Below are 22,631 nucleotides of genomic sequence, written 5' to 3' on the forward strand. Positions count from 1 at the left end.
TTCATGTTTATGTGCTAAAATTGGGTCCCCAGTGCTTCTATCAACCTTGAAAATGTGGAAAAAAACTAAGACAACTAAATACACCATGCTTTAAAGGGAAAGTTCACCCCAAAATGAAAATTAGCCCATATTTTACTCACCCTCAAGCAATTGTATGGCATTGGATAGTGCCCCAACTCATCAATATAATGAACGTGCGTACAGCCGTAGTTTATAAAGGGGACATATAAAAAAAAATCAGATTTTTTCATGTTTAAAGGCGGAGTACACAATGTTTGAAAGCCAATGTTGATATTTGAAATCACCTAAACAAACACGCCCCTACCCCAATAGAATCTGGACCTTCTTTTAAAACACCCGCCCCACACATACACAACCCCGGCAAGGATGTCGGTTAGTAGACACGCTCCTTACTGCTGATTGGCTACAAGTGTGTTTGGTTGTCGGCCCGTCTCCTTTTTCAAAGCGTTTTTCAAACATTGTGCACTCCGCCTTTAAGTGCTATAATTGTGTCCCCAGTGCTTTATCAACCTTGAAAATGTGGAAAAAACTAAGACAACTAAATACACCATGCTTTAAAGAGAAAGTTCACCCCAAAATGAAAATTAGCCCATATTTTACTCACCCTCAAGCAATTGAATGGCATTGGATAGTGCCCCAACTCATCAATCTCATGAACTTGCGTACAGCCGTAGTTTATAAAGTTTGAAATATAAATGTGTCCTTACAAAAACTGTTCGCTTCACCTCGGAAGACATCTAATGATGGATGGATGCGCTCATGGGGCTTTAGAAATGGGGCACTATCCAATGCCATTGTAAAGCTGAAAAGAGCCACAATATTACTTAAAGGAGAAATGGCATGAAAATCTGATTTTTTTCATGTTTAAGTGCTATAATTGGGTCCCCAGTGCTTCTATCAACCTTGAAAATGTGAAAAAAAACAACCCAGTAACTAAGACAACTAAATACATCATGCTTTAAAGGGAAAGTTACCCCAAAATGAAAATTAGCCCATATTTTACTCACCCTCAATTAATTGAATGGCATTGGATAGTGCCCCAACTCACCAATCTCATGAACATGCGTACAGCCATAGTTTATAAAGTTTGAAATATAAATGTGTCCTTACAAAAACCGATCACTTCAGCTCGGGAGACATCTAATGAAGGATGGATGCGCTTTATGGGGCACTGTCCAATAAAGCTGAAAAGAGCCACAATATTACTTAAAGAGGACATATCATGAAAAAAAATGTCATGTTCAAGTGCTATAATTGGGTCCCCATTGCTTCTATCAACCTTGAAAATTTGAAAAAAAAAACAGTAACTAAGACAACAAAATACCCCATGCTTTAAAGGGAAAGTTCACCCCAAAATGAAAATGTGCCCATATTTTACTCATCCTCAAGCAATTGAATGGCATTGGATAGTGCCCCAACTATATCATGAACGTGCGTACAGCCGTAGTTTATAAAGTTTGAAATATAAATGTTTCGTTACAAAAACAGTTCGCTTCACCTTGAAAGACACCTAATGATGGGGAGATGTGCTTTAAAAATGGCAATTTTAAAGCTGAAAAGAGCCACAACATTACCTAAAGGGGACATATCATGATTTTTTTTATGTTTAAGTGCTATAATTGTGTTCCCAGTGCTTCTATCAACCTTGAAAATGTGAAAAAACCTAAGACAACTAAATAGACCATGCTTTAAAGGGAAAGTTCACCCCAAAATGAAAATTAGCCCATATTTTACTCACCCTCAAGCAATTGAATGGCATTGGATAGTGCCCCAACTCATCAATCTCATGAACATGCATACAGCCGTAGTTTATAAAGTTTAAAATATAAATGTGTCCTTAGAAAAAACGATTGTTTAACCTCTGAAGACATATGGGGCACTTTAAAAATGGGGCACTATCCAATCCCTATTATAAAGCTGCAAATGAGCCACAATGTTATTTAATTTAACTCTGACTGTGTTTGGCTGAAAGAAGAAAGTCATATACATCTAGGATGGATTGAGGGTTAGTAAAATATGGGCTAATTTTCATTTTGGGGTGAACTATTCCTTTAAGGCTTATGTTCACCTTTAAGGTCTTAACAATGCACATCTGTTCATCTATATAGCAGCTAGACATAACATGAGGTGATTTTAGGTAGTGTGCGTAATAACTGTGCCAACATGCACCCTCAGGCTTCTCTGCTGTAAAGATCTCAATTGTTTAACTCATGACTGATTGGATCTACATTTCTCTCAAAAGACCCGCAAGCACCAGTCTGAGTAAACTCGCCACCTGACTGCATTGCATGCAGTTTGTTGGCCCTGATTTTGTTTTTGTTTCCTTTAGTTGTACTGTAAGAAATATTTATGGATTATGTGTTTAAAACCCTGCTGAATGTACTTTAGTACTGGTGTTGTTGGCTGTGTTACTGTATAGTGCCACAGTACCAGATGGCTCATTTGCTTCGTGCTGCTATAATGGCCTGATTTCAACCCTTAACCGCTCCAGTTAAAGTATTAACTAAGACCAGACTCTGCTAGCTTGTTTACATTATTTACACACAGCACAGTCCAGAAACAACAGTAGTGATTTTTATGTTTTAAGATGGTGATGGTCAATGCTGCTGTGCTGTCTCTTTTTTTAGTATGCTGAGGAGAAAGCACACAGCCAGACAAAGATCATCGACCATTTATGAAACCTTTCTTTTTAAAAGTGTATGTTTACATTCAGTCATGTCGTTAAATAAAGCGACGGACACTGTATTTGTGAATATTTAATGATTTTAAATGAAGTAGTTTTTCATTTGGACACATTAAAGTACGTGTAGCTCGCATCATAACTGAAGTCCATCCTTCTGCTGCGGATTCAGCTCTTAGGGAAAACAGGGGAGCTGTGCTACACAAAACATACAAAAACATTTCCTCAAACACCGCCTGAATGATTTAAACACATTTACACGCTACTTATAAACCAATTTTGTCACATAAAAGAGAAAACTGTTATTTCGATATTAAGACGATAACGCGAAAGGTGAAAACGTTGTATTGGTAACCCCCGCCGGGTGAAATGGTACAGTCCGGTGGATCGGCAGGGAGCGTCCCGCATACATACATCGCCTGTATTCCGCAAGCGGCTCGTCTGCTATGGGCAGGGCCTCAGACCCGAGCCCCTCATTTTTCCTTCTCTACCCGTATTCAGTTTTCCCACAGATTTACTGATATCACCAATTTCTGGAAATAAAGACGACAACTCTTCGTACATCAGATTAAATCAAGCATTTTCAACGCATCTGGTTGTTGCTGAACAAATTTAAAGGGCCACCCCATTCGGGTGTGTGTGCGTGATCTTGGAGTTCCTCTTTTTTCGGACCCTGTGATGGAATGACTGACTGCAAACTATGAACAAAATGGAGAACATGACACTGGAGAGCGGTTTTGAAGAAAAACTGACGCTGTCAGAAAAAGGTACGTCAAATTAAATGAATTAAAGCGTCCACGAATGCGCGGAAAGCCCCTCGGTTGAACACACGGGTGGTCCAAGGGCGCATACTGCGTGCGATATATCATCTGTATACAGATATTCAAGCACATTTTTGAGATTCTCTAGAATCGCTTTATCTTGTTATTTTTATTATTGTATTGTATTCATATTATCAATGACCGAATTGGTGCTTATAGTGGTTGTTTTTGTGCCACCTGTCATTAGAAAACAATAAGCAGTGGCCGGTTTGCGCATGACCTGGATAACGGTTTACGCATTTCTATGGGCAGTATTTAATTCCAATTTGTTATCTATATATTTGTATATGAATATTGCCTACATAGTTTTGTTTATTTGATCATATCGGTATTGCAAAACAACACTGGTGCGTGTTCACATGTAATTAATGGTTTAAGCGCAGCACCGGTATGCGCAAAACACGTCTATGCGCAGCCCTAATAACCTGTTAAACATCTATCAAAAAACCTCACAGGATTTTAATTAGTGCTGTGATATATCAGGCTGGTACTGATCATATCTTCTGACTGTGCTGTTTTCTGGAAACTGAGTTTGCGTATGTCAAAAATACATTTGGCATTGGCATGACAGGCATGCGCGTAACTGTAAAGTGTGCTTCATTAATATCAGATATCAGATTTTGATTTATTTAGATATTATTCTTTTTTTACAGTGCTGATGTTGTCTTATGGTTAAAGATGTCTAATTTCCAAAAAAGCTTGGCTTCTACAATCATTGTGTCCTTGAGCAAGACATCTAAGCTAGCTTGATCCAGAGATACTGTCTCTGTAAGTTATTTTAGATAAAATAGTCTACTAAATTGACTAATACATCTTTACATTTTTTTATTATATTCCTTCTAATGGCAAGGTCAAATGCTTATTTTGGTGCATGATCAAAGACAAATGTGGTCAGTAGATCAGTATGTTGCTCAGACATCGTCCAACAATCATCTCGCAAGATATCCTGTCTGTCAGCATTTGTAGACTAATGAATTTCAATCCATCTTAGGCTGCTGTAAACAGATATAGGCTACACTTCCGAGACCCTAAAATGTAATAGACAAAAGTATGAGAGCTTTAAACAACCTCTTCATGTAGACTAGAATCACTGACACGAGTGTGAAATTATAGAGATGCTGTCTTGTAGCCCGAGGCTCATATACAGAGAAAGACAGACAGACAGGCCAGAGCATCCTCTGTACGGCAACATTGATAGCTTTGTAGTGAATGTTTTGGGCGCTGCACCAAGATTCTCCAAGACTGAACTTGTTCAAAGGGACAGTGTTTCCCCATCACAGATCAGACAACACTGATCTCTCTTCAACGACTCAGATTTGATGAATCAGATTTTCTGCCTGGAAGACAGTTTTTGCCTTTTTATGTGGGGGAATAAGATTTAAAAACTTTATTTTGGTCTGTTTGTTGTACTTAAAAAAAAAAAAACATCTACAACAGGGCGACAAAAGTTAATGTACACATTCAAGTATGCATGTACATAAAAAAATTACATTTTTGTAATGTAGAATACATTTTTTTTTACATTTTAGTAGTGATGCACCGATAGGATTTTTTTGGGCCAATATCGATTCCAATTTAAACAGACAACTTCTGGCCGATACCGATGCCGATACCGATATTAAACACTTGTATACAATACTATACAGTTGGTCTATTAGCTAGTTTATTTCTGCATCAAATTATTTTTACTGAACATGGATTTGATCTAACTAACATTCAACTGACCAACGTAATAAGAGAGGCACAAATTAAGCTAAAACAAATATAATAAGACAGCATGACAACCTTCAAAGGTGGTTTTTGCTATTCAGCATTTATTTTATTAACAACATCAACTCATTTTTTACATATAATGGATTTCTTTATGCAGTTAATTAATAAACAATCGGTATCGGCCTTTCTCGTGCTATTGCCGATATGCCGATGGTTTCAAATTCATCAAAAATCGGCCGATAAATATCGGTGGCCGATACTTCGGTGCATCACTACATTTTAGAAAAAGTGTACCTGTGTCAATGACGTTTATCCTTTTTCCTTATCTCACATGGCATGACAGGTCAAATTAAAGGTCATTGGGGACCAACTTTGGCCCGCGGGCCCTAGTTTGGGGACCTCTGATCTACAATATCTACATGTACATACATTTTTTATAGTATCATATAATTTACTCTGTATATACTGTAAATAGCTATCTGATCTCACAGAAATTCGTACATATTTACGAGTTCGCTAAATTATTAGAAACAACTATAATGATACCCCATCCCTAACCCTGCTCCTAAACCCAGCATCACAGGGGCAAAAGCAAATCATACAAAAATTTACAAATTTGGTTGTACGAATTCATATGCAAGTTATTTAGGAACCATTTGTGGACCACAAAAACAGTCATAAGGGTCAATTTTGTGAGAATCAGATTTATACATTATACATAAGCTTTCCATAATGTATGTTTGTAAGGATAGGACAATATTTGTAATGTTGGAGTTTGGAGGCTGGCGACAAAAAATCTAAATATTGAGAAAATCGCTTTTAAAGTTGTCCAAATGAAGTCCTCAGCAACACATATTAAATTTTTGATATATTTACGGTAGGAAATTTACAAAATATTTTCATGGAACATAATCTTTACTTTATATCCTAATGATTTTTGGCATAAAAAAATCATTTTGATCCATGCAATGTATTTTTGACTATTTCTACATATTTGTATACTTGTGTTTTGTGGTCCATGTTCACATTTTTGTTGTATAACTCATTTTTGTTTCCTGTGGCCTATTGTTAATCTATTGGTCTTGTCTGTGTTAGTCATCTTATAAAATGGATGTTGCCATTTTCAAACACACACAGAGTCGATGACGAAATTTTTCCTGTTTTCTTCCAAGAATCCTTGAAGGGTTGGAAACTTCAATATCTGGCCAGCGTTGCCAGCTCAGCAGACTGAGTGGGATTCTTGCGACGGTTTTCATATTTTTATAAAGCCTCCTAACAATAATATTACACAACAGTATGCAGAAGGCCAACTTATAATAAAGCATGTTCCTATCTGCCTACATTAAATCCCAACGTGTAAATCAACGCCTACAGAGATTCCAGTGGTAATTGTAATGATATCCAAATCTATAAATCTTACAAACTCTTGTCATAACCAATACAGGCCTTGCCCTTCTAAACATAGATCCTAAAAACAATATTTCTACTTCTGCTTTCAATGGAAAATATGTCTCACACAGTTGTCGCTTAAGTGCTATTTGATGTTGCAAGGATCTAGGCCGTTGGTGTCATCTGCAAGTAATGGTGACTATTTTGAATGCTATCATGTGCAAGTAGACTCAGTAATGATACTGAATGACTTCTGTTTTTAGAGAAATCTTTAAGAGATTTATAAGGGAGGCTGGAGGAACACTAAGATGAACAGCAGGAAAGGTTTCATTTGAAAATAAGATGTTTGTTTCCATGGCCAGAAATCTGAAATTGATGTGGGTGGAAGAGAAACAACTTAAGAGGAAAAGACGAGATGTAGAGAGCGCATGCAAAAAACAGCCGGGTTTGTGATCCAGAATATATGCTTAAAGGTGAAACAATATCATTAAAGTTAATATCAAACATATTTACGTCACAACATTGGTTTTTGAGCCAATCCTTTGTTATGACCTGCATCTGGAGGTTATATTAAAGTGACTTGATGTGCATGGTTTGGTAACTTTTCACTTGAACCATTATTGCATATCAGTGGCGTCCGGTGACTTCTCTTACTAGGGATGCAAATTCAAAATATGTGTTTGGCATGTTGTGTGTGGCTCGTCATGTCAAAATATGTGTTCGGTGCGTCATGTGAACCTTTGTGTATCATGTGTCATGTCAAAATACATGCCTGCTGCACACGAGTCGAAAGAGTTTATGATAAAAGAGACGCTTACGTTCACAAAATACTCCCAAGACACTAACTTTAACTTCTGGAATGAGGGCGGGACTTTTTTTGTTCATTGATTATGAAGCTACGGAGCCCCTAAGAGGACATGGAGCAAAAATTAAATAAAGTTTAGTTTCGAGTGTGCACGTGAAACTATTGCGTGCTCACGTGAAACTTTTGCGTGCGCACCTGAAACTTTCGCGTGCGCACGTGAAACTTTCGCTTTCATGTGCGCGCGTTTAGTTTCACGTGAGCAGGCAAAACTAAACTTAAAAAAAAATTTTGAACATGAAGGTTTCGCGTGAGCACATGAAAGTTTCACAAGAGCACATGAAAGTTTCATGTGAGCACATTAAACTAAACTTTAGATTTTTTTTACTCCAATGTCACCTTAGGGGCTCGGTATGAAGCTCACAGATATATCATTTGTAAAAAAAAAAATACCATATTATTCCAAAACAATGTTTTTCATTTCAATTTCATTTCGACTTTAAAGTGGGCATGAAATCAAAATGGACCCTATTTACTTAATCGGTCCCATCACAGAGACCTTTTATCTTTTAGCAAGCCCCCAACGACTGACATATATAATGTCTGCTTTCACAATCCTGTTACTTTTTGATGGATGGATAATAAAATCAAATCCACCAGACATTCTTCTTTATCAAATATCCTGCTTCGCTTTTAAATGCATTAGATTACAAAAGTATATTTGACTTTAGCAACCCAATGTTTCATGTTGACCAAGTTCTTCAGAGAACTAAATAAGAAAGTAAGACCACTAGCTTTTGTAGTACATAACCACATCAAGCACTGCAAGGACACCTGGATATCAGAATGACCTGCCGGTCCCATTCAGATACTAATAATATCAGACATATCACTAACCTCTAAACAACCTCGGGCAGGAATATAAAAGCGCTGGAGTCATTTGAAGTGCAGGGATCTGGCAGATCTGCTGTTCTTTCCACTGTACTTTTCCCCAAAGTTCAAAATGATGGTGACAGCTGAAGTGTTAGGCCTTTAAGGCTTAATGTCTTAATGCACAATTCCGATTTGATGACTATATCAGATTTTTTGGACAACCACCTTACATAATTTAAAAGCAACTCATACTCGATATTACACTAAAGATTTGGCGAAGCAATTTAGGATAGATTTACTGACCCTAGCTTGTTAAAAACAAAGCAGCATTGCCAAGTCAGTGGCGTTGCAGGATTTCTTCATATCGCTCAAGCTGCATGCTCAAAGTCAATCACTTTTTCTTTATACAATGAATGCGAGCTGCACGTTTATCAGACACGGAAACCATGTTTAAAAAAAGCTTTGCCAGGTGTGCAGCCTTTTGGTGGAGTTTTCAACTTTTTCCGCAGGTTCTTGTTTTTTTACTGGTTAGAGATGGAAGGATTTGGTTCATTAGTTGTTGGTATTTTTGAATGGCCTTTGGGCTTGTTTTGTTACGGGGATCTGGCAACCCTGACAGGACAATGACTGAAGCAAAAGTGCAAAAGAACACTGGTTAATAAAAGTTTAATTTTGTCCTTTAATATAAGTGAGTTTGTATTTGTTGGGTTTTTATAAAAATAGTAATGAACCACAAGCTAAGCATCTGTTTTAAGTAAGCGGTAAATCCAGGTTTTTATTAGTGTAGCAACGCATGTATATCACTTTTATATCATATGGATTATTTCTTTTGTTAATAACGAACACTTTTACAGGTGAATACCCTAATTTAGTGCCTATAATAAGTGAAAATGAAAATAAGATTAATTAAAATATTTTATTATAGTTAGGGATGCACGATATATCGGCCGACATATTGTTATCAGCCGATAACTGCTTATTTTTAATATTATCGGTTATCCGTCTGATAGCAAATTTAGGACGATAAATGAAAGCCGATAAATGATGGATTATTTTGGTTTGTTAAACCACTTCACTTGCTCATTGCTGGCCATGTGGAGTTTTGATTGGTGCTTTCTGTGACATAGCACGAAGATGACACGTGTTGCGGGCTTAAGAAGAGTATGCTAGTCTAGCGCAAAGACAAGATGTCCGCGGTCTGAGAGTTTTGTCATTGTGAAAATAATATGAATATTTATCGGCCTATAAATATCAGTTATCGGCACCGGACAAAATTTCCATATCGGTGCATCCCTAACTATAGTAAATATTACCGTAAATATCGCAAATATTTATGTTTTTATCTGATTAGTCAATTAATAAAAAAATAATTGTCCGATTAATCGATTATGAAAATATTCATTAGTTGCAGCCCTGCACATGAGTTGACATCATTTGCCAACGTTGCATTTAAATGACGTACAATGCGTCTTGACACAGGAATATTCGATCTTTCCACTTGCATTGTATGTATATCTGATTCATATACGACTTTTTTTAAATATGAATGAGATCTGAAACCGAGTGGAGAATATCGAAACAGACTGATCTCACGGAAAGTCGTGTTATAGTCACAAAAAATTGTATACATTTTTTTGTGTCCATGGTACGAAATTCAGTTTTTTCGTGTCAGTCGCACGAATTTCTAGAAATAGTGTTTCGTGTCGGTGGCACGACTTTCTTTTTTCATGTCATTTTATGTATTGTTTTCTCATAGTTTTTTCCTATTTTCTTACTATTGTCACTTGGGGTTAGGGTTAGAATCACTTTCTGTTACATTTTTAGACATTCAAACCCCAACTCCAGGCGAAAATAGTTTTAAAAGCGGAAGAAAAACATGTAGAAACCAATACAAAAAAGTACATCCTAACCCAAATCTAACACCAAACGACAATGATTTAAAAATAGGGGGGAAAAATCTGAAAACAATACATAAAATGACACGAAAAAAGTTGTGCCACGGACACGAAAAACTATTTTTATAAATTCGTGCTGGATGGCATGAAATTCATGCTCAAGGCACAAAAAACAGCTGAATTTCGTGCCATAGACATAAATAGATTTATGCAATTTTTCGTGACTATAACACGAATTTCCGTGAGATCATGTTGTATCGAAATCTGCACTTTTCCTGCTACACATTAGTGGGTCATATCTGATCTGTCCCACGTGACAGAAAAAAATCGTAATTGAGTCATTTGAACCATGTTGTGTAAATGCACCCTAAATCATTTCTTTCTAAGCTAACAGTGTGAACCCTAAAATCGTTGTGATTTCATCTTAATGTAGTTCTGCTCACACTTTGTTAATGAGGTGTGATGTCTGCAGAAATCAGTTTTTGTCGGCACCCTGAAATGGTCCAGTGGCTGTCATGTAAACAAAGCAAGAAGTTGTCTGGTTCAATCACGTCTACGCTGTGCACATGGTTGCACAATGACTATGTTTTGGCAGCAGGAAAACAGAGGAAATGTGTCTCGATCTTACGTAAGTGGGGTGTGGGAATTCTTTTGGTGTTGGAACTTCTTGGAAGTTGGAACATGGAAAAGCAGGATCTCCTCAACGCACTGAAGAGTTAAATGTACAATGTGTAATATATCTGCATGATCTAAAAATGAGGTCAAACTATGAATAATATCTACATAATGCATTTTATTGTTCGTCTAGTTTGAAAATGATTCATTAAATATGCAAATTTATGCAGGATTTTTCTCTGTAATTACAAAGTTTTACATACCAGCAGCTTGGGTTTTAGCTTTTAGCAGTTTTATTTTCTCTATTTTTTAAAGAAAAAAAGAATGTAAATTTATTGAAATATTAGATGAATCATCTAAACAGAAAGTCTATATAAAAGTGTACAGAAACAAGATTGTCCTCTGGATTGTGTTTTGGACGTTTACACCAGCGGTCTGCGGCCATTGTTTATTTTTGACATCTCTAAAGGTGCTCTAGTGGTCTTAGGAAGGAAGTAAGATCATTGTCGTGTGGTTAGTGAGATTCCAGTGGGCTTGGACCATTTTTGCAAGACAAAAGTAACAAAATATGGGTTGTCTTATGAGTTGAAAATATTAGCATGCAATACAATAAATTTTTTTTAGTTGCGACTCATTTTTCAGAGTTTCTGAATTGAGTGTCCATTAGTACAGTATTTTACTGTAAAATACTGGAGGCCTTGATGTAAAGGGATTATGTTATATTATACCACAGTTAAGAGTAAGGACACACCAAACCAACAGCAATGAAGTAGCGCCAACGAAAGCATGCCATGGGGTCGCCTCACATTGGCTACATGTTGGCTGCATCTGGGTCCAAAGATGGCTCGACCCGATGACCGAACAACACGTCTGTATTTCGCCTCTGTAAGATGAAGTAACTTTCGGTATTAGCAGGTGGTAGTAGTGAGTATTCATTACTCAAAATGGGAAAACAAAACTAGACCATAAACAAGTGCTTGATTACCAGTTTGCACAAATCTCGCTTAACACAGACAGATTAGTGATATATTTGTCTTATATTTTGTGTTATATTTACATATTGAATGAGAGATTGGTAAAAAAAAAATGTTCTGTGACTTTGTCGTTTATTTAGTGACTTCGTCAATCCAGTTTTTCTTCTAGTGCACTGGTTGTCTAAGCGAACAGCCAATCAGTATAATCCGACTCTCTACTGCGTTCACACCTGATGCGGCGAAGTGGCGGCAAGCGCGAATGATTTACTTGTTCAATGCAAAGACGCAAAAAGGCATCCTGCACGAATGAAGCGTCGCCTTCCACGCGAATTGAAAAATCTGAACTTTGGCGTAATTTCGCGCTGCGTTAACCAATCAGGAGCTTGCTCTAGCAGTGACGTGATTACAGGAAGCGATCAGAGACAAAAAAACAAAACAGCAATGGAGGACAATCATCTTCGCTATACGAGACATTTTCGTACTTTTACAGGAATTAAAAGGATCTTGTTTGGAAGAAAGTCGAACAATCTGGTAATTTTACTCAATTTGGGCTTTATAAGCCCCTCCCATGAAACAAATTTACACGTGAATGTCTCAAATGACTACAATTTCAAGTGCGACTTTCAACGCGAATGAAGCTTGTAAACTCAAAATGTTCAAGCGTCCAACTACGCGCGAATAGCGCATTTTTGCAGCCTCTTCCATGTCTTGTGTGAATGCACAGTCAGATGAGCTCCAACACTGATTCAACATGTTGAATCGACTGGAAGAAAGGCGATTGTGTCTTACTATAGATTACACACAGAAAAACGAAGTCCGACAATGCTCAAAACCTGCCCAATTTCTGACTTGATGTGTACCTAGCTTAAAGTCGCCATGAAACGAAAGTAGTGATTGTCTTATTTTCCCCGTGGAGATTATACTGTATCCAAGTAAAACGGCTTCTGAAATAAAAAAAAGGTAGGGCGGGACTTGAAGTCGTCCATCGAGAATTGATTGGATAGTTCAAAGTTAGGTCATGTTGCTAATTGCTCATTGTCACAATATTCCCCCCAAAATGAGGGGTGTTGCATGTATTGATGGTAACATTTATATAGAGTTTGACAGGGTTGGTTAAGAAAAAGTGATTTTTACTGTCCAACTAACTTAAAGGGATAGTTCGGCCAAAAATAATATTAAACCCATGATTTACTCACGCAGAAGCCGTCCGAGATGCATATGTCCATCATTTTCAGACGATAACATTTTCAGTTATTTTAGAAAATGTTTTAGATCTTTCAGTTAACCAAATGTGAAGTTACGGGGTCCATGACCTTCAAGTCCAAAAAGTGTGCATCCATCCTTCACAAAATAAATCCAAATGGCTCCACGATGATAAACAAAGTCCGTCTGAGGGTAATCCGTGCAGTTTCGTTGTAGAAATATCCACATTTAAAACTTTATAAACCAAAATAACTCGCATCCGGTAATGCCACCATCTTAGTCGCGTCCGCATTCAGGATGAGTGCTTACGCAGCGTACGGAGGTTACTCTGCTGCTGCTCTGTGCCCCCGCCCTTCGAATTTGTCATACGTCACTAAGAAAAATGCATACACTACGCTAAACTCTCTCCTGAATACAGAGGAGTCCTAGATGGTGGCGCTACCGGAAGGTATAGTTATTTTGGTTTATAAAGTTTTAAATATGAATATTTCTACAACAGCACCGCGCGGATTACCCTCAGAAGACCTTTGTTTATCATCCTGGAGCCGTGTGGATTTATTTTGTGAAGGATGGATGCACAATTTTTTGACTTTAAGGTCGTGGACCCCCTAACTTCACATTTAATTAACTGAAAGATCTATAACATTTTCTAAAATAACTGAAAATGTGTTTGTCTGATAAACGATGGACATATGCATCTCGGACAGCTTGGGGATGAGTAAATCATGGTTTTAATATCATTTTTGGCCGAACTATCCCTTTAAGCAGAGCAGTCCCTGTGTGTTTGTGTATGTTGGGGAGCGTGTGTTAGTTTCTGATGTTGTTTAGTGTATCTTGCTAATTAAAGTCTCAATGCATTTACCAACAGCTGTAGCCACCAATGTAGTTTTGACACGAATGTGTGTTTGGGTGTGTGTGTCTGAAAGAGAAAACAGGTTGTTAGCATTTGCTTGTGTGTGTATCTGTCACCTGCCTGCTTCAGTGTGGTCACAGGACTGAGATACTAATATTAGAGTCACAGCTGTGACGTGGGTTTGGACCCAACAAACTCTCTGTTTAACATTAATATAGCCCCATAAAATTCATTTAACACCTTAAAGAAACAGTTCACAAAAATATAAATTCTGTCTTTATTATCATTGCAAACCCACATAACTTCTATATTTCTGTTTAAATTATATGTTTTGATTATTTATTAATTTGCTTTCAATGCATTTGTTCCACACAAACCTGACTTAGAATGAACTTTCCTTTAAATCTGATTTCATCGCTATTATTATAATATAAAACATACAGTATGAGTCATACTGTATGACACAACTGCAGCATTGTGCAAGTGAAACATCTGTTTAAACCTGATGGGAATATTTTGGGCATGTGTCGTCATCTCAGATGGCTTTCCTGTTGGGTATTCAGATGTTGACTGTGTCACATGACTCAAAATTTCTTGGATTCTTTCCCTGATGTTTTCAGTCTGACAGGAATCACATCTGTTTTGATTTGACACTGTTGTCTTCGAATAAATCTTTGGGCATTTGTTCACGTGGGGCAGGACGGTAAGCGAACACCACCCGGTGCATCTCAGTACACTTGTGTGGGTAATTTTAGACGTGGCCTGACTTTCTGTTGGTAATGTTGGGGTGTGTTTTAAAGAATGAGTCATGGCGGCTTGGGTAGGTGGCGTTATTTCCTTTTCGTCTTGGCTTTGAAGTGACTCGGTCAAAGCCACAACACATCCTTCCTCGTGAAAATGACTTCGGTATCAAGTGACTCCTAATGGAAGGAACATGCAAGGAAGTCTGGGAATTTAAAGGGCATTTCCTCTTAAGAGCTATGCTCTCTGTTTGGGTGCATTTAGACAATTACTTATTATTAAGCAGTTGCATTACATAGTTAACAGCACATTATAGTACTTTAATAGCAGTATACAACTGCCCTGGAGTAACTTATCTAGTTTCCAAAGGTGTCACAAGTGTTTATATTATCTTGTGCAATAATGAGTGCATAAAAATATATAAATCACTACAACAACATACTAATGGATGATTCTCACAAATCCAGACTTAAAAGGTGTCCAGCATCAGATTTTTTTTAAAAATCCATTGAAGCCTATTTTTTTGCACATATAAGATTAAGGTCTGAACTTACTATAATCATTATTTTTAGAGCATTTAAAAATATTTCCTATAGAATTATTTACATTTTTTAGATTATCATTTTAAAAAATTGTCATTACCGCAACATGATATTACATAAATATATGCATTTACAAACTTATGTTTCGGTAATGAGAACTAAAAAGTTGTTTAGGTACTATGACAAACAAAATTTCAACTTTTATCTGGAGAGAAAAAATAATAACTGCTTACCTGGAAGCCGTCTTAAGTTTCACAGTCAATTATGTCCCTTCCAACAATTTTTTTTTGAAAATGTTAGTTAATTAAGGACTTAAACAATTATTGAAAATTGTTGCGGAGGATGAGAACATTTTTCTTGGACACATTTATATTTAACTTATTTACTGTAAATGTTTATAGTATAACATGCACTGAAGCATTTAATTTTTTTTAGATTTTTTTATTATAAATATTTCCATGTCAAAGAACCCAAATCCAGTCATGGACACGTTGTGGTAATGAACATTTTCCCCTTAAATATGAAAAAAAGTGGCTTGTATGATGTCATTTGAAATCATCTGCAAAATAGTACACGAAGAGATGTTTGTAGCTGCTTCTTATTTTAATGTATACTTTACATTTACTTTTTTTATCAAAATGTTTCATGACACCTCATAAGTCTAATTTCACGAGAATCACCCTGATGTGCTACACTGAAAAAAATGATTCATTGAATTTAATCAATTTTTAAGGTAAGTGATTGTAATCAATTTATTTAAGCTACATTTAAACAAAAGTTGTACAATTTATTTTACTTTACTATTTTTTTTGTTTAAATGTAGCTTAAATAAATTGATTGCAACCACTTACCTTAAAAAATTTATTAAAATTCAATGTAACACATTTTTTTCACTGTACACATCCAAACATATTTCCTTTATTTTCTGTTTGTGTCTTAATAAAGTGAGCCAAAAATAAATATGGACGCTCATTTAAACCACAACGCTGGTGGTGGCCTAAGACGTATATACATTTGGATGCTCTGTCCATTAAATCACCACAGAGGCAGATTTAATGCACATTTAATATGGCTAAAATCCTTAACGCAACTCAAAAAAATTTATTTGCACTGATCTCAGGTCAGATGCGTTTGCATGTTTACTAGCCTTGTAATCCATAAAACCATGGGCAACTCTTGTAATTCTGCTACAAAATATAACCGTATTGTGTCTTGAATCAGTTAAACATTTATTACCGCTCATTAGTTCAAGACGATTGATCAGTCGCTCAGTAAACAGCAGGACACAAACAGCATCTCCATAGGGAAGCAATTACGATAGTAATGGTGTGATATTATACGCTTACAGATTGTTTGCTATGTCTGTTATCAGGGGCAACCGTGAAGACCGTGTGGGTCTTGTTTTCAGAATGTAAAACCGTACTTTCTTTATCTTTCTGCCCTGGAATCTCACAGCCATTAAGGTCCTTTTGTGACTTTATTCAGTAGCAGATCTGAGAGGTTTGGACAGCTCTTACATTTATTTTAGTCTAATCCCTGTCTGAGAAACCACCCCTTAGTCGATTAATATAGTTAAATACTGTAAATAACAGACATGTTTATCCATCTTACATGGATATATATATAATAAGAGCAGGATTTGACATTATAAGAAGAAATTATATATATATAAATATATTTTAAATATTTTTTGGCCAGTTTTTGGTCTTATTTAACAGTGAGTTTAGAAGAGGACGGGAAAGAGAGAGGGGTATGGGATTGTCAAATAACCACAAGCCGGGAATCAGACTTGCAGAAAGTGCGAAAGCAACACATGTCGGAGAGCTGTCCACTACGCCATCGGCTCTTAAGCATATTTTAATTAATATTTGTAACTTTCTAATGCATTTGCATAAACAGAATTAAATATATTGTATGATGTGACTAAGTTCAGTTTGCTGTTAATGATACCAGTAAGGTCATTGGGATACATAAATATGACCCACACTGTTGCCCTATAAAGATGATAAAATAAATAGTTTACTGCATGCGTGAACAAGACACTTAGCATTATTTTTTATATCATTAATTTATACATTTATATGAGGAAGATCTATAAACTCTGTGTCCTTGTTTAGCCGTGCTGCTCTTCTCATGCAGGCGTCCTGTGCTCATGTTGTGCTCTGTTGCCATCCACACAGACAGTAAAGGGACATACCGCACATGCCTGAGGTCCGACTGACCCAATTCCACCGAGCCATGTGCTCTTCCCTCTGCTGTCCACTCACACAGATCTCTTATAAAGGGGTCACTGACCCACTTCACAACATTATACATCTACCACTGATCCACACAGCAAATGTGTTGAGATACATCTGATAGATTTATTGGATTTAATATTTGCTGTATACAACTCCTGGACAGCAATAAGATCAATTGGAGAACTTCTGCTTTTCAATTTTCGGAAAAGGCCCTCCCATTTTACATGTCTGCATGTTGCAAAGACCCTACTTATTTAAAAACAAAGTGTAAATTTTTCTTCTTACATATGAGATGATCAGAAACGGTGGGTCTGGATCCACTTGTTGGTTGCACAGTTAGATAAGGTGGGTCGCTCAAAGTCGCTTGGCTGCTATGGTGAATGACACAAACAATTATTTTGATATGATATATCATATTTTGATTTTGTAATTACATTTCATTAAAGGGCACATATCATTCCCAAGTCTCAGGTGTGCCTAGAATGTGTCTGTGAAGAATTATTTGTTATAGCATATCCACAATGTCCTTGTTTGGGTCAGAGCAAAAACGCGTTTTCATGTGTGTACCTTTAAATGCAAATGAACTACCAAAAGAGAAAGTGAGCACTTTCGATTAAAAATATATCTGATTCCTGTAAATAGAGTATGAGACAATAGTATTTTTAGCCATACAGCACCTTTAGAAAAGCTTTTGAGTAAAACTAACCAGCCGGTCAGTGGCTGTGGGTGTGGCTTTGTTTGTGTGACATCACATTAACAATTGAATCAAAACAGCATGTCTAAGCTGCTTTGATTTAATGGGGATTATAAAACAAAGAGAGAGTGGATTTTTTTTACACTGACAACATACATTTATATCCATACACCTTGTAAAAGTGACATCTTTAATAAAATGACACGGAAAATTGAAAACCACAATTTAAAAATATGTTAGTCGGTCCTATAGATTAAAGGGATAGTTCACCCAAAAAATAATATTCTGTCATCTGGGTGAAAAGTTTTGGAACCCCTGTATCAGATAACCCCTGATCAATATCTCTAATTGTCTAAACTATCTGAGCTATGATACCACATTCATTTTATTCGATTAACTGAAAACTCCAGGTTAAAAAACAGCAAATGAATGCAGCATTATTTTTGTGTACTTGTATTTTGTCTGGATGATGATAAAAATCTTCTTCCTAAACTCTTGGACCATTGCATAAGCAGTGCAAAAGTTCATAGGTTTGAGCTCCTGGCAAGACTCTTACTAATGAAATGTATATCTTAAGCACTGTAAGTCCCATCTGCCAAATGCATAAATATAATATTGTATAATTCTTATTTTATGTAGATAGATTTGTCTTTTTCTTAAAAGAGTCTCTGTAAGCTCCTTTTATGGCTGATTATGGATTGTTGGGTCTATTTTTACTCTGATGGAGAAACTTGAAACCTGATGAATCTGTGTCTGTGGGCTGAGGAGTCCATCACGTGAACTTTAGACTAACGCAGGTGTCTGCGTGTTTAACTCACAGCGAAACGAATGGATCTGGCTATGATGCCCCCTGTCAGCACTGAATTTAAACTCACTTTATCAGATCAATCTGAATGAGGTCTCTTTGTGGTTTTCTCCAAGCAATAAGTATTGCAACACAGAGACTGTTAAAAGATTTTTCTCCTGAAATACCCGACCATTTCCCTCTTATAGCCCCTTCAGATGATCTGTCTGAACTTGCCCTAAACCTTTCTCATGCTTTAGTTAAGTTTTGATCTTTTTGACCCTTTGTCTATTTTGAATCACATGCAGTTTATCTTTTTTCTTTCTTTCTAGTAACTTACTGTAGATTTTACATTTATGTTATTTACTGGCAACAGTTTGTTCAAAGTTAAATGAAAATGAAACATTTTCTGTCTTTATCTTCTACAGTAAGTTACTGGCAACCAGCTGCACAATTACAGCTAATTTTTTATAGTGTTGGCAAATGGTTTTACTAAAGTAAACATAATTTAACCATAGCTTTTTGCAACACATCCATGGTTATTTAACTAGTAACCATGTTTTTATTGTAGTAAAGCCATGGTTAATTTTTATAAGGACATTTAAAAAAATCTTGTCCATTATTGTTACACTGCAAAAAAAGTCTTTCTTACTTAGTATTTTTGTCTTGTTTTCAGTAGAAATATCTAGAAAGTCTTAAATTGAGATGCTGCTTCTTGATGAGCAAAACGACCCAAGAAAATAAGTCTAGTTTTTAGACAAAAATATCAAATTTAAGTGATTTGTGCATAACACAAGCAAAAAAATCTGCCAATGGGGTAAGCAAAAAAATCTTAAAATTTTTTCTTAAACACTGAATTCAAGAAAAATTCTAGAAAAAAATTGCTTACCCATTCGCAGATTTTTTTGCTTGTTTTATGCACAAATACACAACTAGATTTATTTTCTTGAGTCATTTTGCTCATCAAGAAAAAGCATCTCAATTTAAGAACCCTTTGATATTTTTACTGAAAACAAGACAAAAATACTGAGAATTTTTTTCTTGAAAATTATTTTTTTGCAGTGAAAGACATTTTTTCTAGTGTATATCCTCCTTGTCAAAAATATGGTCGGCAGTGCCTATTTAAGTTATTGGTAGAGTAAAAACATAATTGGAAATAAAATTAAAAACTTTTTTCAGAGACATTACACCTATTTTACATGTAACATTTTACTTTTAAATTTCCGTCTCAGTTTTGCTCATTTCACTTAAAGTTGTTAACCCTCAGGTTAGTCAGCAATTTCAGAGGTTTACTGATACATAAACCCCCTTTCGCGAATTTAATGTATTGGTCTGTTACCATATTTCTATCTGCTCATTGTATCTCACATTTACATGTATTATATAGTACCAGCCTAATTACTCATGTGATGGATGAATTAATTAATTTCACCTCCTAAATAAAGTCATTTAACATCTGACCGTATCGGCTTCTTACCAGGAGAAAAATGGGATGCATTCTGTTTCTTCCCAGTGCCAGATGGAGGGGCTTTGTTAATACTGACAGTTTTTCCCTTCGGTCAAAGTAAATGAGAGCTGAGGAACATTAGCCCGCTGCTAAACTTACAGACGTGAGAACATGAGAACCACAGCACGTCTGAACTGAGCTCGAGGGAAAATTCGCAAGGGATTTATTATTGCACTTTCTCAGAGAGAGTGAGAGAGAGAAAGAAAGACAGATACTACAACATTGCGTGTTATATATTTATGGAATGACATGCAATATTTGCCAAGACAGGGGTTTCAAACCTAGGTCTGAGGACCCCTAGAGGGTTCTAAGGCCCCCCCCCCCAAAAAAAATCTAAGCAAATAACATGAAAAAGTTTACTGAACATTAAACCTAAACATGTTTCTTTTCTTGGGCACTTTTAGGTCACCATGTTAGATGTGGTTGCTAACAATGCACAATGTATTCCTCAGACTTATTTATATTTAGTCTTCTGTATATAAACAGAAGGCAGTACAGTAGCAAAGCTCCGCAATTGTCTTTTTCACGTATGTCTGAAGGCAGTCGAGTTTATTGTCTTCCTATATGGACGCCACGAGGTCTGCAATGACAGCAGCTGCAAACCAAAGACCCTGAAACAACTGAAGAAACACAGATGAGATCAGGATGTTTGAAAACAGGATGTTTAGACCTCATGTTTACCCTGTGTGTTTATCATGAAATAAGTGTTAAAAAAGGCTTTAAATGATCAGAGGTCAAGAGGTCTAGTTGATTTTTAAGTAGGCTGTCATTTTTTTGGGGCAGTACACTTACACTGTAGTTTTGATGTGACGGGACGCCAAAGCAGCCATATTGAGCATTGCATTGTCCTCTATTTATAGTAATAGCAGTGCTCAATCTTGTTATATCCAATATCCGAGTTCAGTTTTTTATGTGAAATATAACTAATTTCTCTCTTTCTCTTGTTTTTATTCTCTTACTCCATCAGCTCTCACATCTCCTCCAGGTATGAGTGACACAATTCAGAAAGACAATGAAATGGACAGCGAGATCCTTAAAGCGGACGACACGACGATCACAGACTCTTCGCTCATAACAGACCCGCCGTCAAAAATCGAACCAAGCAAATCTGACCCAAGACCCAACACGCCTGGAGGCACTGCCATCTCCCCTCCCAAAAAAGGTACTGATAGAGAGACTCATACACTTTTATAAACTCTTTTCCTATGTTACATACAGTAAATTATTAAACAAAGGTTTAAATATTATAAGTAAAAAGAGAAACTTCCAGACCATTTGTTGAAAGTAGACTGCAAAATGCCTGCATTTTAACATCACATCTCTTAAGCCATTTAAAATAATGGTTGCTTTCTTTCTTGCGTGATAGTGGTCTCATGTTAAAATAATAGATACAGGACTAAAAAGGACACATAATGGACTAAATTAAAATCATCAAATCAATGCTGTAGTAGCTCTTCAAAATCAGAAAAAGCGTTTTGGCAAGTGTTCTTGCAATAATAAAACGAAACAATAAAACATAAAAGTATAAATTTTTCCGACAGTAGAATGATAAATATACAAAAGAACAAAAACACGGATGAGATGCATGTGAATATCCGTTTTGGTCTGTCGACTAAAAGCTTTTTCTAAATTTGTCCTGATCTGACGATCATGGCTGCAGGCCAAGTCATTGTTTGTGCAAAGGAAAAACCCGACATGGTTATGCAAAAAAACAAAAGTGAATCTTATATTTATGTATGTATAAGCATCTCTGAATGCCTTTTGCAAACTGTTGAAGATGCGAGGCTACGTCGAGTTTTTATGATCAGACCGGTTACCATGACAACACCTCCATTAGCTTAGATTGAACAGTGATGCACGTATCTTATTGGATGATCAATGTTATTTGGATCACGTGATCAGAGTAATCCCTGGCTCATCACATTTCACTTAAATGCTTTGGGTGAAAAGCACCTTTGCATTTCAAGAGCTGCTGTCACTATCAAGTTGATTGAATCAATACACCATTGAGAAGAGAGAAGATGTCACTTACAAGCCCTTTAATTTGAATGGGAAGACTAAAAGGGAGAAATTACCCAATGTATGTCTGATCAAGCTGCTTTCTTCAGGTTAATGGATGCATATCCGATTCAGCACTTTTCTTACTTTACATTAATTAAAAATATGTGAAATACTTGTGCAACATGTAGCATGCAACGTGTATTTTACAATGCAACAAAATTAGCGTAACCAATACACAATATATACAAAGATTAAAATCAATGTGAAACCTTTTATAAGAACC

At 36.3% G+C, this 22,631-nt stretch overlaps 1 protein-coding gene across 4 annotated transcripts in view; it reads left to right on the plus strand.

Annotated features, from left to right (window-relative positions):
- The first annotated feature begins 3,113 nt into the window (after nucleotides 1-3,113).
- Nucleotides 3,114-22,631, plus strand: part of map7d1b (MAP7 domain containing 1b) — a 44,620-nt gene continuing 25,102 nt past the window's right edge. For 2 of the 4 annotated variants that reach the window (XM_073858595.1, XM_073858594.1), the window contains exons 1-2: nucleotides 3,115-3,468; nucleotides 21,315-21,509. In XM_073858595.1, coding sequence (XP_073714696.1) covers nucleotides 3,402-3,468; nucleotides 21,315-21,509 — 262 coding nt within the window. In that variant the 5' untranslated portion in view covers nucleotides 3,115-3,401. Of the gene's footprint in view, nucleotides 3,469-21,314; nucleotides 21,510-22,631 lie in introns of all 4 variants that reach the window. The other 2 variants (XM_073858593.1, XM_073858596.1) reach the window with 2 other exon arrangements.

The sequence above is a fragment of the Misgurnus anguillicaudatus genome, chromosome 20 (assembly GCF_027580225.2).
Source record: "Misgurnus anguillicaudatus chromosome 20, ASM2758022v2, whole genome shotgun sequence".
In the NCBI taxonomy this organism is placed as follows: Eukaryota; Metazoa; Chordata; class Actinopteri; order Cypriniformes; family Cobitidae; genus Misgurnus; species Misgurnus anguillicaudatus.